This window comes from Scomber scombrus, chromosome 8 (assembly GCF_963691925.1).
Source record: "Scomber scombrus chromosome 8, fScoSco1.1, whole genome shotgun sequence".
Classification (NCBI taxonomy): Eukaryota; Metazoa; Chordata; class Actinopteri; order Scombriformes; family Scombridae; genus Scomber; species Scomber scombrus.
The window spans coordinates 14,538,818-14,563,042 of record NC_084977.1 but is presented as its reverse complement, the minus strand read 5'-3'; the positions used below and the strand labels follow the sequence as shown (position 1 = coordinate 14,563,042).

At 38.5% G+C, this 24,225-nt stretch overlaps 2 protein-coding genes across 2 annotated transcripts in view; one reads left to right on the top strand and one right to left on the bottom strand.

Annotated features, from left to right (window-relative positions):
* Positions 1-15,844, top strand: part of si:ch1073-396h14.1 (disintegrin and metalloproteinase domain-containing protein 10) — a 28,905-nt gene extending 13,061 nt beyond the window's left edge. Inside the window, exons 8-14 of the mRNA XM_062424998.1 lie at positions 6,627-6,790; positions 9,253-9,424; positions 9,551-9,695; positions 9,973-10,156; positions 12,323-12,422; positions 12,692-12,912; positions 14,752-15,844. Of these exons, the coding sequence (XP_062280982.1) occupies positions 6,627-6,790; positions 9,253-9,424; positions 9,551-9,695; positions 9,973-10,156; positions 12,323-12,422; positions 12,692-12,912; positions 14,752-14,856 (1,091 nt within the window). The 3' untranslated portion in view covers positions 14,857-15,844. The remainder of the gene's footprint in view (positions 1-6,626; positions 6,791-9,252; positions 9,425-9,550; positions 9,696-9,972; positions 10,157-12,322; positions 12,423-12,691; positions 12,913-14,751) is intronic.
* Positions 15,845-15,868: 24 nt separating this feature from the next.
* Positions 15,869-22,159, bottom strand: LOC133985372 (lipoprotein lipase). Its single transcript, XM_062424999.1, has 10 exons — positions 21,958-22,159; positions 20,834-21,030; positions 20,343-20,522; positions 19,768-19,879; positions 19,413-19,646; positions 18,448-18,690; positions 18,009-18,129; positions 17,541-17,759; positions 17,277-17,384; positions 15,869-17,188 (listed from the first exon to the last, which is right to left on the bottom strand). Exons 1-10 carry the CDS (start codon positions 22,055-22,057, stop codon positions 17,167-17,169), a joined length of 1,536 nt encoding a protein of 511 aa, XP_062280983.1. The 5' UTR covers positions 22,058-22,159; the 3' UTR covers positions 15,869-17,166.
* Positions 22,160-24,225: the final 2,066 nt, after the last annotated feature.

The window sequence follows — 24,225 nt, the reverse complement described above, 5'->3', positions numbered from 1 at the left end:
CTATCAGTGTTAATTAATCACTTTTGGCTTTTGAAAAATCATGTTAGGTCAATGTAATATAGCTATAGATTCAAGTTTCACGGTATCTTTATTATATATTATATTTATTCTATATCTGACTTTTAGGGAAATCACATTATTTTATTATATAACTGAGTTTGAAAATTACATTGGTTAAATGTGATCGTAATATTTTCTATATACATTATTTAATTCCAAAAAAACACAATAATATACAGCTATATTCATCTACTTATTTTATGTGGACAATTGCCACATGATGAATGAAAATTACAGTCAATTGTTTAATTGAGTGCACAGCCACTTAGATAATGAGCATTACAATACATTAAACTGATTAATAATGCTGCTTCACTTCATGTCTGAACTCTGTAGCATATTAATTTTGACAGTAGAGACAAAGTTGTGTCAAGACTCATATGGCAGGCTAAACAGAAACAGGTAAGTGTGTCCACGCTGAAAATGATCAGACCGGGAAAGAGAAATAATGTTTTTCTACTTTGCCAAGCTGTGTGAATCTCTGTGTGAATCACTGTTGATCTGTCAATGCGTTGCTCCTTCTCTGGACTCCCAGGACTCCCTTGGCCTTAACAGCACACAAGCTTGCCAGAGGCTTTGCTTAAAACTCCTTATACACTCACACTTTACAAAATTGGTATGAATTATTTGACACATGATAGAGGTGAGTCAGCAGTGTAGAATGAGCTTGAATTCAGCCACACTGATAGCATGATAGAAGGACAGTTTTGAGCATATGCATATGATGCTAAATCTAAATTGTTTGTAGTGTTATCTAAGGTGTTGCAACCAATGTACAAACTTAATTATTTTATTGGCTTTTTTCTGCTCTATTTTGATTGTGTGAACTTTATCTCTGATTGTAAGATTGCTGCTATTTATGTCACGAGATAAATGCTGTGTGATGAAATCATACTGAGCACAATAACTTTTCTTTTCTTAAATGACATTGTGGCCGACAGAGCTGCAAGAAATCCACAGCTCCTATTTCAGGCCTGTTACACAGGCAGTGTTTTGGTTTGAGAGACCAAAAACAAAACGTGAGTGAACTCCTTAAGTAACGGTCCTCACTGATTTGCATTTAAAGCTGCCTGACCCTCTGCGGTTGGGCGGAAATATAATCAACAGATTAATGGATATTAGACCTTAATTAATAAATAAACTCTTCATTTTTGTTGGAAACAGGGACATGTGCTTTCACAAAATGTCCATTAAGTGTATAATAAATGGGAACTATTATTGATAGCTGATTTTCTTATAAAAAACATGTTTTTTTCTGACACACTGAATGTTTTGGGAATGCTCAGTATCTGCTTTAACACTTGAAATGATGAATATCATTGTGGAAACAAAGGTCAGAAACTTTCAGATCATGTGTCATAAAACCTTTTAATTCTTAAGTAGTAAGTAGCAGTAAAGTAATGTTTGTTGACCTAAATATATAAAGTAAAGCAGCTGCAGACAATATAACTTCTGAACGTCAACCACGTCTCTTAGGTTTAGTGACAGACTCTCTCTGTGTGTTGTCTTATTTTTGTGCTGCAGAAAGTTGTAGACATATGTGGGAACTATGGTTGTAGGAGGTTTTTCCTGCTTGTATTTATGACATTGTCTCTTATGCAGCTTTTGATTGGCTAAACTGAGGGGCGTGAGAGCAGACCACCACAATGACATGTGATTAGCAAGCAGTGAACCTCACACACCTCACACATACACATACACATAAGACGCACACCACTCCTAGACGTCTTAGTGAGGATTGGTGACTGCATTCCATAGCATGATCACCATGGTGACGTCTCACATGAGCAACACACAAACACACACACACTCGCATAGAAATGCATTGTGGCAATTACATTGTTGTGACTTCTCCGGCCCACGTGACCGCCACAAAGTATGAGCAGAGCATTAAATGTGGATAACGTTTGACCTCGAGAAACACATTTCCTTAACCTCAGTATCTCTGTAACCTACTTTAGGTCAGTTTAATAGTGGTCCCAGGTAATACAAGGCTTTTAACCATGAAACTATAGACCCCGATACCCCTGCAGCTACAGCATGGTGCACAATGCAAACACACACACACACACAAACGTAGACACACACAACCCCCCATCAATCATTTGGGACCCCTCCTCTAACCTCTCCAAGTTCTGTGTTGATACGTCAGTGGGAGACGGGGGGTTGGGGCCCAAAAGGTCTCGTGCCACTCGAGCTTTCACAAGAGTTGAATTCTTCTCCTGAGACAAATTGAGGAACAGATAGTAATTTTCCACACAATGTGTTGGGTGTTGCTGAAGGTTTTTTTTTTTTTTTTAGATTACTGGCTGGAGTCTCATTATTCTTTCAGTAGTCCTTGAAATACCAACGTAAAAATGAATATGTATGCTTAAAATACCAATTTATAATTAAAGTATTAATTTCATGGTGTGCTAGTACAATGTAGAACTTCAAGAGACTGCTAACACCATGGAAAGTTAAATGCTTACAATTATTGATATGTTTAGCTGTTATCTTTCTGGTCATTGATGTCTTTTTTTTTTTTTAAAGATCAAGATTCTTTACGCAGACTTTAATGACAGTGTGTTTTTGTGTCCTGTCTTAAAATTAAGCCAACTGAAACCTTAAAAATACAGTGTCTCCATACTTTCAAAGACTCTGTCAGTACAACAATGTAATAAATACTTGTAAATTTATGGTCCAACTCATTGCAGGGATGTCAGGTCACATCCTTCAATGGGTTAATGCATGCTGAAGTGGAAAGGTCAACTTAAAATATATGATGTTACATGATTTAAAGGCTGATTATGACCTCATTTAGGCCATGACAATTTTTAAAATTATGGAGAGTCTGAACTACAGTAGCCACTGACAGCTGTGTAAGAGCTGTAAGAGTTCAATCTTTTGACAGAAGCCATAATCAGTCAGAGACAGCACAATTATTATCAACATTTTTGATTTTTATGACTTGAATCTGTAAGTGAGCTGTAGTTTGAGCACTTCTTGTTGGCTATATAAAGTACTACGAACCAGAACATTGAAGCATGGAAGCACAAACAAACAAATTCTCCAGTTGACCCTTTGTTGACAGAGAAAGACTGCAGTGCATCTTAAATCAGAAGTGATCTGTCGGAGCTTCACTGTTCGTGCTGACAGTGCAACTAAACCTGTCACACTTTCTCAATCTGAGTTTAAGGTGTGTATCATGTGTCATGATTTGTGACATCACAACCAATTTGGAGCCAATTATGTTCAAATATGCAACTTATACAAGTTACAAGTTTGATGTGGGAATTTGAAGCCTTGAATGGAATTTTAGGTAAAGTAGGAGGCATCTTGTGTCTAGCAGTTAAACTTTTGAAAAGAACAATGTTTTCATATTCATAGAGTCTGTATTTATAATGAGAGACAAGGAGGACATGTCATTTTAGGATTTTAACAAGATGACAAAGACACAACAAACACATACATTATTATTCAAACCAGAGTATTTTTGTATGTCTTCAAACATGTCTGGAGGGGATCTCTAAGGAATGCAGCTTGGCGCCCCAACATGCTTGTTTGCACAAGTCTTTGATATTCGTGTTTCATTTCTATCAATCATGTTAACAACATACATTTGAGGACATGATGACTTCGTGATGCAGCGAAACCAAGTAGGGTGGGCAAAACACAATCAGTCAGACTTATTCCAGTCATCGCCACAGGTTAACAATCTAAATAATCTAAATCCTAAACTAATAACATTTTTGCCCAAACTGCCATTGTAAATGTCTATTAGATTATGCAGTGGTACCTTCTGCTTAAACAATGATTATGATGATTTATTATTTGAAACAATTTTTTTGTTACAATAGGGATTTTCTTATAGGCAAGGCAAGGCAAGGCAACTTTATTTATATAGCGCATTTCATACAATGGCAACTCAATGTGCTTTACATAAAACAAACATTTAACAGTAAGAATTGGAAACAAAAAACATAAAATCATGCAATTTGAGAAAAAAATTAAAACCCAATAATAGCAAAAACATGGAAACATTAAAACATACAATTATGTTACTAATAATAAAAAATAAAAATAAAAACAAAGTACAGAAAAATAGAAATAGATAGAAATAAAATCCTAGAATAGAGCATTAAATATAAGGTTGCAGCATAAAATCATCAAAAGGACATACAGTGCAAATGAAAGATTAAAATTGCTATTATAGTTGTCTTAGTTTTCCTGTTTCTTGATCCAGTGTGCTCTGTTGTGAACTTCCCACCAAATCTAAAATCAGCAAGTAAAATGTTATCATAACTAATGGTAATGACATGCAAAAGAACTAAATTACAACCCAAGTTGAATAACTTGGCAAGCATCCCAGAAAGATTGTGCCCTTTCTTTTGTTTGCATCAGTGAAAAATCACACCATATTAAATCACTCTTGTTGAGATTTGCAATGTCAAGGTCATTAAACAAAAGCAGGGATTGAAAGTCCCCGGATGCAGTTAAACTATTTACTTTTGACTTCCCGTTGTTGAGCTACTGTAGTTTTCTGAGAATCTTCCGGTGTTATAAGCGGTCAAAGTGTTTTTGCCACGTCTGTTTTTGTTGTTGACAGTGTTATTAAGCTGCTGGGACTCCCCCTGCATGTTTATCCAAGGAAAGACTGCCCCTTTACTATTGTTTGTTCATACTAAACCATGTGAAAGAGAGTGTTTGTGTGCTGGAAAAGGTGCCTTAGTGCACATGTAATCTATTGTCCAGGATGTGAATTAGTGATGCCAAATATTCCTTGAACTATGTGTTACTGTGTGCATGTTTCCTCCTGATGGCATGAAGGTGCAAGTGGCCTGGAGGATTGCTTGTTTCTCCATTTGTTTATCAAGTGAGCTAATAATAGGAGTCTTTCATTACAGCTCCTTTCTGTGGCGAAGAGGAGGAGGAGGAGGAGGAGGAGGAGGAGGAGGAGGAGGAGGAGCAGGAGCAGGAGGAGGAGGGGACAAAATCGTAGCCCCTCTTCTGCTCGTGCTGCCAAAATCCACAATGCAGGCCTCTCAATGTAATGCTCTTTCTAGGAAACCCAGCTCCTTGAATATCCCATCAGGGGGGCCATTTTAGGTCAAAAGCGAGGATTGCTGCAGAAATGCATCCAGAATTCTTGATTAATGTGGTTGGGGGGATCATGCCTGGCAGTTTGTGTGCTATAAATCAAACAGCTCTCTTTTTCTTTTTAGATGCAAGGAATACAATTCATTATGACAACATCTCTCATGTTTTTATCTAAAGAGCTTAAATCTAAAGAGCTTAAATCTTCCTAATTTCTGGCTAAACCTGTAATGTGAAATTGAATACTGAGGGTTAAAACAGTCTCATTTTATTGTATTGTCATTGGCAGCTGCCCTGAAGGTTGTGCAGCGCTTGTCCTTGCTCCTTAATTCTACAGTAACCTCCACAGTAGAGATAAGGAGCACTTTTGTTTTTGTTTTTCAACCTCTAACTGTCCTTCATCCTTCCCGGACGTTACACCAACGGCCACTATTTTACACAAACATACTGGTGCAGGATCCAGATGCCCGCAACTGGTTCCCGGACACTGTGAACTTAGTTTTTTTCTGAAACGGGTGCCAAATATCTTTAACAGACATGCACCTCACAAGCCTTACCCCCTAGGATCGGTGGTGCTGCTCAATGCATTGTGTAAGAGGCATTACATAAAATTCACGTGACTGCATAGGAATGGCTGAGAACTCTAACCTGAACCACACATGGGCACAAAAGCACAGGATGGACACATGGAAATGACATGGAAATGACCATGGTAGTCGACTGAGCTAAATCTGGCATGAAGTGCTGAGACAATGATGGTGGGTGAGCAGGAACATGGACAGGGATGTTGTTAGGTTGGGAATTGCTCAATTTATTTGGCTTAAAATAGAAATACAAGAGGTCAGCATCCTTCTAGGTTCAGTACTTTTTTGTTATTTTTGAAGGTAGCTTCAAATGTCACAAATTTAAGAGCTGATTATGTTGAATAACCTGAAGTTGAGTTTTACTACCTTACTATAATCCACAAGCAGGCTTACTGAAGAACCATATCATAGGTGCTCAGCTTGACCAATAGGACTGGTTTCTGTAAAACTAGTCCTCTGGCTGGTCTGCTGAAAGATGATGTCACAACCCAAGCATCCATGTGAATGTGGCCAGCTGTTTGTAATTGTGGGAATGAGTTTCTGGAACATTGCATAAACGCAAGTCGAAGGAGACTATTAGAGGTCAAATTTCTCTGTAGGCTTTGATGTGAAATGAGAGGAGCTCAGCAGGTCTGTTGGTTTGTCTGGCTGCGGCCCCCTGCCTGGCCCCTCAGAAGTCAATAATGCTTCAGTAAGCAAAACATTGTTGGTTTAAGGTACTTCCATTAGCACAAGTTCAGTTATGCAACTGAGTGACAGGTAGGGATGTTTTCATTAGGTCTGCAATTCCTTTTTTGGGGTTTGTGCATTATATATATTATTATTGCAGGTGGAATTAAATGTAATCATCAAACATGAGCTGTCAACTTTTCATTCACCTGCCGTCCTCTCATCTCTGTTCTTCAGGTGACTGGGGAGGAATATGTTCACGGCACATCACCCTGCGTGATGGCCGAACCTCCACCCTAAACACAGGCCTGGTCACCATTCAGAACTACGGACAGTTCCTGCCTCCTCGACACGTCCAGCTGACCTTTGCTCATGAACTTGGCCACAGCCTGGGATCTCCGGTCAGTCGCTATCCTAAACACTGAGTATACAAAATACTGATATAAAAATACAAATAAATAGGAAATCTTCAAGACTCATCAGTCCATTTTTGCTCAATCAAATCAAACACTCATGAGTTCAGGGCACCTCTTCTATCCCATGACATGCCAACTATATTATAAAATCAAATAAAAAACAAAACAAGCAACAGCACTTGATTAACACTGTGCATGTTTCAATCTGAAAAACTGCTTAACAATCTCAGTTCAGTGTTTTTGTTAGTGTTATTTTGCTAAATTGAACAGAGGACACAGACAACATTCATATACATTACATGTAATATATATATATATATATATATATATATATATATATATATATATATTTTTTTTTTTTTTTTTTTTTAATACACACAGACAATAAAGTCACTCCAAAACTTCAGAGACATCATAAATCCAAGGTGACGTTTCGGGAGACAGCTGTATGTAGCCAGTTGCAGATGTTTTACTGTGCAAAATCCCTGACATTGCACAGTTAAAAGTCTATTTTAGTTTTGAATAGCAGTTCATTGACATGATATGACAAGTAGTGTAATGGCCATTGTACAAAAGCCAAACTTCTTGTTCTTTTGTGAATTTTAGGTGCTGCTGCAGGTTTATGAATGGATAGGCTTTTTTCACAGCAGACATTTTGACAGTCCATAGCAGAAAATTCACAGGTGTAATTAATACCATTAACGATGGCTGCATTGTAAGGTGTGGTATTTTGCATTCCTGTTTAATGGACTAGCTCACTAGGAGTGAGTCATCATTAGTGTTGTTAGTTGCATCTGCAATTTTCCTTCTTTAACATGTCAATATGTCTCCTGTGAAATCTTCCTGAGATACTAAGGAGACTTTCTTTACCCTAAATCCCTTTTTGAGTGCTTCAGTCTCCAGGATTTGACCATAACAACACACAATTTATGTATTCACACAAATGCCTGTGCCTTTTGACATGTGTGACGACAGCTAACACCTGCGACCTTTCTCCCACTGCCCCAAATGCCAGCGCTCTTCAGTGTCTTTCCACCCTGCCCTCTGTTATTCACACGTCCACAGACCAAAAGGTTCCCTTGAGGCGCTCCTGAGCAGATTAGTTCTGCTGTGTCAGTCTCTCTCTTTTTATAATTTACACTACTGTTAGTCCTCCTGCTGCAGCCGGGTATCCTGCTCCTGTGACAGGCATGTCTCATTATTTCCAGGCCGGACATGGTGGGAGAAGCTCATGAAGAGATCTGAGTGCAGGCTTCACCTGAGATTTGTGGCAGTCATGGTTTAGGAAACAGAGGGGGGTGGGCTGTGATGCAGAGGTGAATGCTGGGTAAAGCGCTGCTTTGGCCTTTGGCCTACTTCCCTTGAAACCAAGCATCCATAGAATCGCTTTTAAAACTTCTTTAAATCGTTTTGTTTGCAGCTCAGGTGAAAGATTCATTGAAATACAGTAAACACAAATTAAAGGGCAACTCCACAAATGTTACATATGAAGTGTAAGGTTATTGTGATGTGAGATTGTGATGTGACTGCAGAAGTAAATGTAGGTGAACAGTGAATATTGTTACTAGTTTGAGTTTATAATCTGCAGCATTTTGTGTCTGTTGGAACAGGGATACCATAAACTGCCTAATTTTGCTGTAAGAGACTCAATTCAACACTTGGCTTTGCCTAATGATGCCATCATATCAATCAATAACAACGTAAATTAAAAATGTTCTTAAGAAACTACACATCTGTTCATTTGTGACATGCAGTATAGCCAACCCAAGTGCTGCAGATAGTGACAGATATAGTGAACTCTATAAAACTTACCACTCATTACATATATCAAGCTAACTAAGGACAGATGAGGAAACAACCACAACAAAACATGTTCTTTCTGCATGTGTCCATGTTCTTGTGAAGTCTACCCCTCGGTCTCCTAATTCACCAGTGAGTTTGACATCCAGAGAACACGAGTTCCAGTAAATGTCAAAACAGGAGGAGCTCTCTGTTCGGTCCGTGGTGTCCCACATGTGGAACACAACATTCATCTGCTGTTCCAGGGTCATCAGATTCAGTGGGACTCTTTTGACTGCCTAACATTTTTTATTTGAAAATATAACAAAGACAACATTAAAGGTGAGAGAACCTTTGGTTAAAGGAGCCTTCTGTTACTGTCTGATGATATCAGTAACACAACAGTTCAATGTGTGGGATAACTTACAGTACAACAGGCTACTGAGATCAGCAACAAAGAGAGTTAAGTTCCCAGTCTGTGATTAGGAATACAACAAACTATTCAGCGTACGTTGGATAATTTGTTTCCTCCCTCTGTTTGTGTCTGCACCTGAATGGGAATGTCCCAGTAACTAATTATTCCATTTACTCTGAGTGATAGACCCAAAACCCATAAAGAAAAGCACATCGTTTTAAAGTTAATTCCTGGTATCTTGTCTTTGTCACAGCACGATGAAGACTCCAACTGTGGGAACCTTGGTTCCAACAGCGGTAAAGGCAGGTACCTGATGTTTCCTCACGCCACCGACGAGGTGCGTGAAAACAATGATAAATTATCCCCCTGTAGCAAAAAACACATCAGCAAGATACTCAGGCTGAAGAAGGACGACTGCTTTGTTGGTGAGGGAGAAAAGATCTGACAATACTGAGTCATGCAGAGTTGGAGACAAAAATATTTACAGGGCGAATAAGCCACCATAAATATTGTGTCTTGATTCTCATTTCATTTGTGTGTTTATCCACCAGTCAGTGATCAGCCCATCTGTGGGAACCAGATTGTAGAAGAAGGTGAGGAGTGTGATGTCGGTCACAACGACACAGACCCCTGCTGCTACAGCGCTGAAAAGCCCATAGGGGTTCAGTGTCGCCTCAAGCCTGGAAAAGTCTGCAGGTACTGTACACAAAACATAAATAAGTATGCACAACATTCCCATTTTTAATTTAGTTATATCAGGAGACTTTTGGATAAGATCACACTTATATTGGCACTGCTAGCTCTCACTTTCATCATCTTAATTGAAACCCCACACCACAGTGTTATTAATCCATCTAAGGTATTTTGTTTATGTAGTATCTTCTGGGTACATCTCATCTTTTGTGTACATTTGGTTTAAATGGGTTTCTGTCAATTTGACTGTATGTTGTCTTTTCACTCATTCATCTGTCAGTCCGAGTCAGGGCCTGTGCTGTGGTCAGGATTGTGGGTTTAAGTCGGCGGGTCAGATCTGTGATGAGGAGACAGACTGCCAGAGGGAGAGTGTGTGTTCAGGCCTCTCCCCGCTCTGCCCTGAGCCAAGTGCCAAAGAAAACCTCACCGTCTGCAGTCAGGGCACTCGAGTGTGCCTCAATGGGGTGAGGCAGCTGCATCCACCACACTACAGTGTGACTCAACACACCCAACCATCAACAAGCTGATATGTGGAAGTATGCAGCAATGTTGCAAAGCTAGTCCTGAAAAAAAGTTTGGCTTTTTCGAGTTTCAAAGTTCAATTTTGACTTTGAAAACAACGTTGAATAATCAGTCGACTTAGCTGCTTTGGAGCAGATACTGTATAAATCAGGCTTTCTAAATTAGTTTATTTAAGAAATCATACCTCCAGTTTTACATGTTTGTGTTCATCTAATACTACACTCACAGATTAATTTCGCTCATGAAAATTGAATAATCAATCTAACACAACAATAATACAATATTGACACAACTCAAGTAAATTTCAAAAGTCTGATGACGAATAAAAACCGATGGCTAACCTGAACAGAAGGAAAAATATATTTTAAAACTCTAACACTGTTTAGTCTGCATTCAAAAATATTTATCAAAAATATTGAATATACGAGATTGTAGTTAAAGAACAACTTAGCTGACAATCTTGTTTTTGCTGACCTCTGCTGGTGTAACTTCTCATCGTACACTGTAATATCACTGATTGGCGTGACAACATAACTTATAGGGATTTCCTGTTTTTGTTGAAAATCTTCTGGAGTCTATGACATGCTCCAGTAACAGTGTTCACAATCCGCTTTATTTGTAAATACACCCACCACTGAAACTCAGTTACTCAGAAAAGCTTTGATAAAATCCACGAGACAACAACGCATGTTTCTATTAAAGTTTCATTTTGACCGCATAGCCTCTGTCGTTAATTTGACGATGCACTGTCTTTTCAGATGAAGTGGAGAGGAATTAATTCCAGCTGTGGACATTTTTCCATCATTTGTTCAGCTTATATTACTCTCCAGAGATGCTAATGGGGCTGACCTGTAATGACCTCACGCAAGAACATGCAATACAATAACTGGAAAGGACTTCTGGGAGGATGTGGGAATTTAACAAGAAAAGGGATCCAAAAAGGACTTTTTTTCCTCATAATGTTAAAATTGGCCATAAGTACTTTGATTAGTACACTCTTACAATGCCCACATTCATATTTCTCTGTAGGTTCCTATCCTTCTTAAAATCAAATGAGCAGAAAACAGGAAAACTGACTCCTCTCGACAAATAAACAAACGCAGTCAAAACCTAATCTTGGTTCTGTTCTTCAAAAAGCTTCAAATTTATTCCAGGCATATGTGAAGGAAATTACCCAAATTAAAAAGTGTTGGCCAGTGATTAAAGTGTCCCGATTTTGTTTTCAAAGTCTGGGTAATAATAATCAATTTATACAGTTTGTCCACGTTTAGCTGCAGAAACCAGAGATGTCGAATGTGCTGTGCAATATGTGGGTGAAATGCAAAACCATAAAACACAGAAATTATCTTAGCACACATAAGGAAAGTGACAGCTATATTTGACGTCATCAAAGTACCTCTCCTCGGAGCCTTGGACAATTTAAAGCCATATCTTTCTTAAGTTCTTTGGTCTGCTCGTATTGAAAAAAATCTGTTGTTTTTTCAGTTTTTCAAAGATCTTGGACAGATCTTAAACCTCAGCTCTACTTTCAATCTTCTCCAATGTTCTATAACTTCAGGCTGAACCCATACCAGTGCTGTTCAGACTTTACTAAAGTCATAATTGATCACAATTTGAGGATGTGCACTTGACCACCCATGTGCTAGATGCCAAATTGATATATAGAAAAGACATATAGAAAGTCCAGCTGACAGTCTGTTCATACACATAAAGGTTGTATCATTACACAAGTCTGTGTTGAGACAATAGTGCCCAAATTAACATTGTAGTCATTCCTCCTGTTCTTGCTGGCTATTAAAAAACTTCATTTTAATAATTCAGATTGCCCCATTACTTTCAGTAGAAGTGAATTATGAAGGGATCTCTTAATGGCCAGTATGAACAGGAGGAACGATTACAGTAAGCTTAACATGTTTTGGCCATATTGGCACCTGGTTATTGTTTAATACAGACTTAAAAATGTGTGAACCTGCCCTTTAATTTCCTACCAGTACATAAAATACATTTAAATCCCCTTTGTTTTCCCTCAGACTTTCCTTTCTGTTTTCATCTCATCTTTTCTACTAAACTTAATTTAAACTCATCAGTGTCTACGGGTCTGTCTGCAGGTTTGTGCCGAGTCTGTGTGTGTGAAGCACAGCCTGCAGCAGTGTGACTGTCCAGGAGACTCAATGAGGGAGAAATGCCACATGTGCTGCCAGCAGCCTGGTAACAACATGCCCATGTGTCCTCTACTACTGAGGAATGTGTTTACACTCTGTGTCCCAATACATCTACACTGTGTCAATTTGTATTGAGGTAACCATCGTACATCCCTGTTTTCCATTAGACAACCTCAAAAGAGTTTTTGTTTGTAAAAAAAACTAGAGGGCACCAAAGCTGATCATTTTCTAATTCTACACATTAGCTTTAAACAGTTGGCAATCTCATATGTATTCAGGTATATTCCTATAATATTTTCTCTCTATCACTGACAGATAAGCCTTACACATGTGCCAGCACCACCTCCTCCGTGTTGTCACGTCACTTCGAGAGAAAAGCCCTGGCCCTGGTGGGCGGTGCTCCGTGCTCAGGGAACCGAGGCTACTGTGACAAATTCCACGTGTGTCGCCTGCTGGATGCAGACGGCCCCATCGCCAGACTGAAGAACTCCTTCCTCAAACTGGATGACTTTGATGACCTGGCAGAGTGGATGAAGGTGAAGGTTTCCTATGATTAGTTTGATCTCGTTCAACAGCGCAGTTCCAAGAAAATTCAGCTTTCGTATGCCCAAATCAGACCGGTGTACAAAAAGTTTGTTAAAGGTGTACAATTACGTAAAATTTCTGTTGAAAATCAAGGTTTATTGTTGTGAATTCGGCTTATTGGATAGTAGTGTGAATTAATTCTGTGAGCTCTGATGACTGAAACTGAAGAAAGTTATTTAACCAAAGCTGATTCCAAACTTTAAAGACGTTCTGTCAAAGTTTTGACCACTAGAGCTGCTGTAGAGTAAGACTGCAACCAACAATTTTCATCATCGAGTAATCTTACGGTCTTATTTTGTTTTTGTTTCTTTGATTAATGGATCCATGATTTTGGCCCATAAAAAATAAAAAATTGAAAAATGCCCCTTACAAGTCCAAGGTGATGTAATCAAATATAATATTTTCTCTGACAAGCAGACAAAACTCACTCAGGACATTCAATTTACTATAATGTGAGATATAGAAAAGCAGCACATTTTCAAATTTGAGAGAAAAAAAACGTTATAGAGCAATTTTTTGATGAGTTTGGATACTTTTCTGCACAAAAGACAGGGACAGCTGCTGATGATAATGCACCTAAAAGGAAACAGCATGTCAATAAATGCCTTCAATATGTTTGTTAAGCCTGAAGGATACAAAATGAAGATGTAAACAGCTCCGTATTTGTTTACAGGGAAAGCTCTACAGTGTTTGTATTGTCAAATCCTTTTTCGTTTAATCAAGAGATTTTGTATTTTACTTTTGTTTAATTTCTCAAAAGAAGAAAACTGGTAGTGTGTCATTTGTGGATAATGAGCTTTAGGACTGGTATTGTGCGATGAGTTAATTTGACTGATGTTCTCTGTAAAGGCAAGAGGTTTCACTGTTTATATTATGTGGTTGAAAAATGATCATTAACTTTATTCTGCGGTTGAAGTTGTCATCTTTTTCAAGAAGCAGCAGATGTTCACCTGAGGTCACATCCTCAGTTCAGGGCAGCATTTTTTTTTTTTTTTTTAAATTTCCTGTCTTGATGTTCAGCTGTCCTCAATGTTTCAGTCCAAGCTGGCTTTGAGGTTTAGTTTCTCATGACAGCATGGCGAATCAGGAATGCAAATGTGGGTTTAAGAGCTCCTCATGGATCAGACACCCTTCACTTCAGCGACCAATGTGTTGTTTCATCATACCTGGGCTGCTGACTCATTGTGTTGTCATGGAAAATCAGGGTAAATTGGCTATTTCTTGTAGCAAACAATTGAAAATTATACAGCTTTCAATGTATTTAGTTAGGAATGTAGATATAAGATAAGAGTTTGTACTTAGTTGGAAACTCAGACTCATGACTCAAGACTCATGATTTATATGGAATAATCACTGCAAAAACGGATTTTCAGTGTGAATCTATGATCCCTTCAGTGGCTTTGTAAATAATATAAGATATGTATATCTACTCTGGTTCGGGCCCAAAGAGTTTTTCTAAAACACTGTAAAGCAGAACCAAGTTCAACCAAGAATGTGACGCCAAATGCACATAAACTTATTTATACCTCAAAATAAAAGGTTCAATGAACTTGTTGCACAGGTAACAGCATATACTGTATGAGGGTGTAGTTATGAAAGTAATGCTAACAGCATGTTTCTTACTTTATTGGACTTTATTGGCACTTAAAAGCACTTTCTAAATAACATGATACAAGCCCGTTCAGGAAATACAGTCAACAATCATCCAAGGTCATGTGGTATCCCTTTAGTTTAATAGAAATCATAATCAAATTACTACAGCTGTGCATTTGTTGATTTCTTCTGTGCAGGCTCACTGGTGGGCCATTCTGCTGGCTATCCTCACACTGTCTGGAGTGATGGGCTGCACCGTCTGCCTCTGTGGCCGCAAACTGGACACCAGAAACTTGGAGTAATGTCTCTGACTTTTCATCCTCATCACATCTGGGAAAACAAGCACCATCACAATGACGCACAATTTAATTTCTATTAATTTGTCAAGGCCACATTGAAGAGATTACTTTTTTTAATCAACTTTAGCCCACCTCCAGAGGGTTTATTATTTGCAGTTGCTCATTGCCTCGCATGCTTATTAACTAATAAGCATTTGTCATTTCTTGTCTGCCATATCTTGTCTGTGAGATGCATGTGTTGTGGAAAAAGCTGCTGTTGTTGTCAACTGTCTGTCAGCCCCTCAGAGGGGCCACTTACTGAAGCACTACATCTACATCCAAGCAGTTTGTTGTTTCTGGCTGCAACATCCTTGTTGTTGTATTTGAACTTGAGTGCTAAGTTCAGCTTTGATGAAAATCCAGGTTTCCATCACACTGAGACTGTATTGACTTTTAAATCATCACAGGCGGAGAAGGAGTTGACAAATGGAAATGAGTAGTCACTGCCACAGGACTTTTGGCCCAAATGTTGGCCATCACTTGCATGTTTGCAGTGGGGAAAAATGCTCATGATTAAGTTAATAAAGTGATAATGAACATGTTTGTCACCTCAAAAAGTAGTCATTGACCATTTGTGATTTATGTCAGAGCTAAAAGTCATATTTTATGATGAATATAAAGCTGGTCGTGCATTTTAGTATCCTGATTCATTTTATTGCTTAGGTCACTTTGACAGCTAATCAGCTAATGGTGTCACAACTGCAAGGACATAAAGAAATCACATAGATTATTTGGGGTAATTTAACCACTTATATATCAAAACAGACAAGGGAGAGTTTAAATTGTTAAAATTGTTTGGATCAAACACACTTTTTGCTCAGATAACATATTTAAAAAACAGGGTTAAACAGCCTTGAGCTGGTACATATATGACTGATAATGATTGAATGTTTTATGATAACAAAAAAACCAATGTAATCATAATTTTTCACGGACACAGCCATAAAACAAATTTCACGCTCAGGATGACCTCTAAGGCAGGTTTGGTTTATTAAAGAATTGACACAGTACAGTGACATTATTTACAAATATGTACAAAGGATTATAGAAAATGCAGTTTACAGATTTAATCAATCCAGAAGTAAAAATATAGAAACAAGAAAATGTGTTCCATACTACAAAATCTATTATCATATGCATTATGGTATTTACAATAAAACAACTTTACAAGTAACTTTAACATTTAGCAATCTCGTCCCCTCTCTTCAGTGCAAAAGTAAAGCATCTCCACTTTTATTTAAGGTGGAATTTCACAATGATTACAGTACCGATCTCTAAAGAGCCGAGGTTTAGATATTGCCCACAGAAATGGAAATTTAATCATGAATAGTAGACCATTAATTGAGATTTAAAGTCACATGCACAGACAAAATCAGTTTCACAATACAGTAGCAACATTGACATTAATTTAGCATTGTATACCTTATTCACTTTTATCACTAGAACCATGGTATACAAAATGTCAGGCACTTTGAGTTTGAGGTAACAGCTTCAAAGTAATACGTCATCATGCAGAGGCATAGTTGTAAAGATGCAGAGGTGCAGCAGCTCTTGCATGTGTTTCAGTAAAAGTTGCAAAAGTTCTTATAAGTTCTAATAATAAAGCACGCTCAGGTGGAAAACAGCAACAAAGGTTTGATTTATGACAGCTTGCTGCTGGCGAATGTTTACAGTAAGGCACACTGATACAAGTCCCATAGTCACATGTTGTTGTGCTGAGAGCCACAGTGGTGAATGCTCTGTTAGGTTAAGCATTAGTCAGATAATACTGTGCATAAAGTTTAATAAACTGCCCCCTATTGCATAGAAGAGCTTAATATGTAAAATCCACCTCTCTTTGAGAAGTGGCATGGTAACAACAGTGTACAGGACACCATGGACACACAGAGTACATTATTTTTCACAGTGGTTGTTATAAATATGACATTTTTACACAATCTGACATCACTATCTCCAGAACTATTACGTTATATCCTCTCAGTATTACAACTTTGAGTGTTATCCAACTGTTTGGACACTAAAGAATTTACTTTCATTTTGTACAACAATGAAGTTACAGTTACATGTAGTAAAAATAACTCTTTACAAAATATACAGTAATTTACATACGTATTGCTTTAAATAAAACACATACTTCACATATACATACAAGGTGGTGAAGGGTTTTTTTGTAATTTGAGAAATAAAATAAGTTACAGGTGTATAAATTAGTGCTGTGTTGAAGTGCTGAAATGGACAGACAGGAGTTAAACTGTTGGGGTCTTTTCCTCAACGTCAGTGGTCCTCCAGAGGTACTCTATAGAAAAAGACAAAGTTTATTATCATTTAAGAGCCAACAGATGATGTGTTAATAGTAAAATGGGGAAGTGCAGAAGCTAACTTACCTTTTTGGGGGTTGTTTTGCAGTGGTCTTCCATGCAGCCTTACATTTAACAAATGTGACCTCCTGTGTCAAATTCTGAGTATCAGGGTCTTTTACGCAGAACAACACCCTGTGAGAAAAATCACATGACATCACATCGTTATGCAGTAGCTTCATCAACAGCAAGATATGAGTAAGATGTTCAAATTATTACAAGAAATTATGATAAAAAATGTGTTATTTGTCTAATTTTGATAAGTCATTTTCACACTATAACATGACTTACTTTTTCTGGGTCTCGCCAGCTCGGATGCGGATTTTGTGAACCTCCATGTTAGCATTGTCTGAGTCCCCGGACCACCAAGAAGAAACCATCTTCAACATGTTGGAGGCCGACCAGTCCTTTGTCTCCTCCCATTTAAACTTCAACATCAAGAGCTCCCCGATATCCTTCTCCGTCACCAGCAGGAATGAATGTGTCTTATTTGTTGCTATTTTCTCCTTTCTGCCAAACACAAATAAAGGAGAAACATCAGTACTTTACTCGTAGGCAGTAATAATGTTTTATTTAGCTAAGCCTTGTAAACTCTCGCACCATAAACTGTGACATAACCACACAAAGCAAAGAGAACTGCCTCCTGCTGTTTTCTTTGACTACAGTGCACCCGTTCCAAAACAACTCATATAACTCATTGCTAGATGCAAGTCACTGTGCTGTGATTCTTTTATAAAGGGTTTTAAATGGCCCACTTACAGTTTAAGCTCCAGGTTTTCAGCCTCTCCTTTGGTCCCGTACAGTGAGACGGTCAGTGAGGGCTCCATCTCGGAATGGTTCACCTTGCTGGAGAAGTGGATCTTCAGCTGATAATGGTACACTGTAAGAGAGCAATAATCAGCATTTTTAATCGTTGCCGTAGTGAAACCATTTCAATTAAAATGTTGTCATTTTAGCAAATTAAGCCAGGGGACTTCAAGTGATCAAACTTTTGCAGTAAAAGCCACCAACAATTGAAATTGCTGATCTCAGAGAATAGTTCATTTCTTTTTTAATAACTTCTTAAGACATTTTTATGAGAAAACCTTTTAAGGACTAAACCGTAAACTTGGTTTTGCAATATTAGTCATTCATCAGACTCCAGGTAAATATAAAAACTTCCTTCAAAGAAAAAGTTGTTTTTCATATGACCACGTACCTCTGAAAGGCATGGAGGCTCGTGTCTTGGTGTACATCTGAACGTTGCGCGCCTTGCGGACCTTGCTGATGTCATAGCCCACCGTATTGCAGCGGCTTTTGCGGCAGCTGAGGCACATGCCCCGGTCAAACATGTCATTGCTGCCGCACCGGTACGCCTTCACGGCTTCCTGCTCGTTCAGCAGAGAGTCAATGAACAAGTGGATCGAACGCTCGTGTTCACACTTTACTGCATCAGTAATGGCTGAGGAGAAAACACAGAGGGATAATTAATATGTGCTGCTTATAATTAACTGAAGGACATTGAGAAACTAAGGCCAATTGGTCAGATTTCCAGTCCATCACTGACCTCACTCTAGATAAAAATATCTTAACCTGTCAGCCAAAAAGCCTGATATTATCTCTGACCTTCTACATTTTCTTCAGACTTTCTTGAGCCATGTTAGGGGCCCTTTGTTTACTTTCAGTCTGGTGTGAATGGGATTATTGTGCAACTCACACGAACAATGTTCACTGCTAAGACTCCTGGACTGTGTGCTGTGTGCTGTGTGTGTTCAAACTAATATGAGACACATGATTGTTTGATAAGAGATTATACTGGCTTTATTTTAGTTATCAAATATGTAACAGAAATGCATTAGCATTATGTAAAGCCAAAATCAAACTCTGAGGCTGTTTTAACCGTCTAAAATCTGTTTTAAAAAAACAATCCGCTCGGGATGAATGATTAACTTGTATCATAGTATCTAAAAGAAAAAAACTGTACTATTACAGTACTGTAAAGTCTGTATAGTCTGTAGTCTTTTGTGATGGAAATCTTTAGTAGGCACTTTGATGTGTTAGTTTAAACTCAACAATTGGCATGATACTCAACATTTTAAAAACTACAATACACACAATGAAAATTAAATTAAAACATGACAAAGTAATAACAAATCATTTTGCAGTTGTCATAGTTATTCTCACCAAATATCCCAAGGTTGGCGATCTTCTCCAGGGCCCCCCTGAGGTTGCAGCCCGGCTGGAAGCTGCCTCCATTGGGGTAAATGTCTACGTGGCCTACAGGCTGCTGGATCCCAATGCTGAGACCCAAGGAGCCCCGCGTGAAGGTGTGGAGGACGTCCACAAAGTGAGCATCGTCTGGGGAAAGGCGCCTGTGGGCGTGCTCACCCTCAAAGTCTGGACCAGCTGGGTCCAGACCTGCAGGCAGAGACAGGGAGTGTCAAAAACAAATTAAACAATTATTAATTAACCTAATTATACAACAGATTAAATGGATGAGTTTTAGAAACATGTAATATTTAAGGTCATGTGTCTCAACCTGTTATTCGTCCAACTTTATTGGTTGCATGGCTGCCAGCGAATCCCGCCACGTGAGCTCCAAGGCTGTAGCCAATCAGATGGATGTTATCAAGAGGCATGTTGGTGGTTTCCTTTTAAAAGTACATTGATAAAAAAATGTGATTAACAAAAGAAGTGTGACAAATAACCCCTCTCATTAACAACCTATTCATACTATTACCACAGTTTTTATATTAGTGACAAATATCTGCAGAAGAAAAGTATCCTGACACATCCAGGTGCAAATGTGAATAAATAATTTACTATCTAATGGTTGTTGGTGGTGATTTGTTAAGTGGAAAATATCCTTTATTAATGACTTTCCTTATGTTTGCTGGCTTATTGTTGAATGGAAAGACACATGGTCACGTGTTTCTTTGTCATTTTGCAATAAGTCACAAAGTTTGGAGTTGCAAAGTCATAAATAAATATCTTTTTGGCAACAATGTTCTTGCAATAGTGACAATTTCTGAAAAACTGCCTTCTCCTCACAACAAATGTGATAGTTCTAACTATTTGAAATATTTTTTTTTATACTCTGATGCTCCCACTGACCTCAATCCAGTCAATGAAGCGAGCGATTTCCTGTCCCACTGCCTTGGTGTTCTGGGCTGCGACCACATAGTGGTTCTGGGCTGAGTTGAGCCAGTCCACCACAATGACGTTGGCTGTCTGCTCTCTCTCATATAGCGCTGATACCAGTTTGGCCACCCAGCTTTCAAACATACCGCTCAGCTGTTGAAATAATCAAAAAACTTGACTTAGAATTTGCCACAACATTGCATTAAAGTCATTAGTCAAGTCTACACACCACCTCAACATGATCTTTACTTCAAGTTATTTGCTAACAAAAACATGTCATTGCTTGTTGAGAATGTAGTTGTCTGAATTTAATGAGACATCACAGCAGCAGTATTTGCTGAAATAGTGAAATACAAGCAGCCACAGGTGTTTCTTCTAAACCAAAACAAAGGCATGTGAATGGCGTCCTCAGGGGCAGTTTAAAAGCAGAAACAAGTCACAACTGGCTGAAACATCTCACTCACTGTCCAGCCATGGATTACTAGGAAGGTTTTAGAGGTGGTGTTGAAAGTGCAGGCTGCCAGGGAATCAGGCTTGCCAGGAATGATGTAGCACAGGTCATCATCAGGATGGGACGGCTTGCGGAGGGAGAACTTGGCAACAGTTTGATTGCCTTCATCCTTATGGTCAAACAGGTTTTTCAGAGGGTCGAGGAAGTTACCTGACAGGAAAGAAGTTTATTAAACGTATTAACTGTTTTGCTTGACCAAACATTTAGCATTAATTAAAAAAGAAGAGAACAAGAGAATAAAGATCCCTCTGTCTAGCTGATGTTTTTGTTAAATGTGTAAATCTAATCTAATGTTCTAGCTGGGAGGGCCGAGACGCTTTGATAACTGAGTGGCTGGCTCCAATAAGCTCTGGCCCCTCAGGGGCCCCACAGTAAATGAGCTTCCACCTTCGACTAGATGAATCCTCAGGGGTTACATGAGTTCACTTCGTCAGTCTGAGCTCCATAGAAACAACCAAGAGTTTTTCCCAGCTTTGTTCCTGCCATCTCACCGACTATAATCTGCCCAAGTATCAGTGGTCCTAACACAGTCAGCTGACTCAACTGACTGGGGGTTTTACTGGTATTCAGAGTTGGGGGTGGGGTGGTGGATGAACCTCACACACAGACATTTACATTGGGAATGGATTGGAGTAGTTATTGTAAACATAAATGATCATGATTGTATTTGGAAAGCGTCATTCCTGTTGAGATCATAGTAGCCTGTATCTGTCACTTTGTCCTCTACTCTTCAGTATTGGCTCTCTGAGAGAGCGACAAACATGTTCGTTGTCTTTCACATGCATGTAGTTAGTAGAAGTTGAGCATTCGCCAAAAAACACAAAGACAGGTTTAGTCATAGACACGTGATACACAGTAGCCTGTGTCATATAGACAGAGCGTTCATGTTATTGTCAGAGTCCAAACTACACACACACCTGGCTCATACAAAAGCACCGTGCATGAATTAGACACGCATTTCCTTCAAGCAACACTCCTTCGCGACCGGTGTTAACACCCAAACCTTTCAGCCCCGCATTAAACAGTCTGTTGATGTGTGTGAGAGTAAATGTGGATGAGGTTGAACTGGCAACTCACCAAAAATAGAATCGGTGAGCTCTTCTTCCAAAGACGTCACATACTGCACAGCTACGTTCAACACCAGAAAGTAAAGAAACAGATCTCGCCACGCTTTCATTTCTTTTACAGCTTATTCCTTTTAGAGAAAATAACTTTTAAATGTATCAAACCAATCTGACACCGTAGCAAAAGAGTGTGTGTATTCCTTCTAGCAGTTATAGTTCCGTGCGTCCTATTGCGCGTTGAGCGCTGATATCTGAACCACCTTAAACTGGCCGCTTCTTAAATAGCACCTCCGACAACCCATTGGCTGCTGACCCCAGGGCGGGGAATGGAAAAATATGTGTTAAGTAAATCATTTGACTGTTTTATGAGGAGAGCTTTATGCCAGCACTGGCCGGCAGCATGACTTCTCATTAAAACCAGTTTTTTATCTTTAATGTTCTTTCTACACTCAGTGGACCTGGTAATAGACCCAACATGAGGCATGAATTACTGCATGTTGGGCTGATTGCATAACTTATCACAACTGAGTGATTGGTTAGCTGATTGCTTAATTATTTTCATCTTTTAATGGAATTTCACATCTTATCTTAAATTAATAACCATTGATTAAGGGTAAAACAAAAACAAACTGCAAACAGGTCTGCATGTTGTAACCTTATGTTAATTTCTTAAAGTGTCTCCCAATGAAAAAGGTAATAATAATAATGAAAATTTTAACTTATATACCACATTTTATACAAGTAATACACTGTTCAATCTTCACAAAATAAATAATACTCTAATAATATAGGATAGATGCCAGAAATAGAAACATTTGCAGGATTATTTAAAAAGAAGAGACAGATAAGAGAGATATCTACAGTAAATATTATATTAAGTGCAGTATATTCAGGCTGTAATCACTGATGCACTTTGGGGGTTTATTTTGTTGTCAGTATTTATTTACAGTCTGCTCATTGGCAGGCTGGAGAAGCAGGTCGTGTGTGTTTTAGAAGAAGACCTGGACTGTTTTGTACAGCAGCAGATACACTAACCTTGTCACCGGTCACCTACATGGCTGGCTTTCTCTAACATTCCTGGACGTGGGTTGCTTGGCTGAACACAAGGGGCCTCTAAAGGACATTTGGGGCCCCCATTTCTTGGATGTCCTGTTGTCTTGGCATCAGAGCATAGATAAGAGAGAGACAGCACAAATCTGTTTCAAGCTGAGTTATTCTTTGCTTGTTGAACTCTTTAAAGTATCCGGTTCTATCTCTTTCTTTAATTTTACAAATGCACTAATTACACATTATAGATTATTAAGGCAAGGTTATTGGGATTTTATTTATGTAGCACATTTTAGTAAAGGTAAACTTTATTGGGCTTTAAAGTCCATACAGAGACGGGAAGATAAGATTAAAATAAATAAAATAGAAGAACATACAAAACTGACAACCACCCATTATCCAAACCACAAACCACCCAGCCATCTTAAAGACATACTTTTGATGCTAATAATAAGCCTGAGAAAACAAGCTGTGTTCAGTTTTTTTTTTTTATGTGGCAATTTATTCCCGAATCTGGGACTAAAGTAGCTAAAAGTTCCCTTCCTACCAGATCTCAATCTTATTCTGGGTACAGTTAGAAAACCACCTGATGACCTGAGGTGATCGTTGTCAGTGAGCCAAACCATTAAGTGCTTTAAAAAAGTGGAGGTTTGAAGGTTATTCTGCATTGCACTGTGAGCCAATAAAGTGATTCATGTGATTGTTTTTGGGTGCATGCGCAAGGACACTGACTGCTTTTCTATTGGAGAGCATTACAGTAATTTAACCTGATAAATATGAATGCATGAACCAACTCCCAGAGTCAGCTTGAGACATCAATCCTCTAGGTTTTTGGTAAATTATAAAAATGATGTCCAGGTTAAGTTCCTGAAATAATTCAAAGAGTCCAAAATAACTTCAGGTTCCTGACTTTCTCTCTATACAGAGACTCTAGGTGTGAATACATTTCCCGTCTCTGTTTTTTGTATCTAACACAAGTATTTATTCAGCTCTTATAAGACTAAGTTGATCAGATGGCAGATAAATGTACAGCTGTGTGTTATCTGCATATAAATGATAGGATATAGTATGTTTCTTTATAATTTTGCCAAATGGGAGTATGTACACCCTAAAAAGCAACGGTACAAGAATAGATCTTTGTGGAACCCCTGAGAAAATCTTTTAAAACCACTGAGGGAAGTGACTAATATCCTGTCAGTAGTGAGACAACTTTCCATTTCACCGTTTACATGAT

Bases quoted from the DNA above. Each gene is read 5' to 3' on its own strand.
- LOC133985372 (XM_062424999.1), bottom strand. From the start codon at position 22,057: ATGAAAGCGTGGCGAGATCTGTTTCTTTACTTTCTGGTGTTGAACGTA. The intron at 19,880-20,342 runs GTCAGTGGGAGC...TACTTTTAAAAG, and splicing joins GCTTCATTGACTGGATTGAG to GAAACCACCAACATGCCTCT. The intron at 18,691-19,412 runs GTGAGAATAACT...TTTTCTCCTCAG, and splicing joins CGCCAACCTTGGGATATTTG to CCATTACTGATGCAGTAAAG.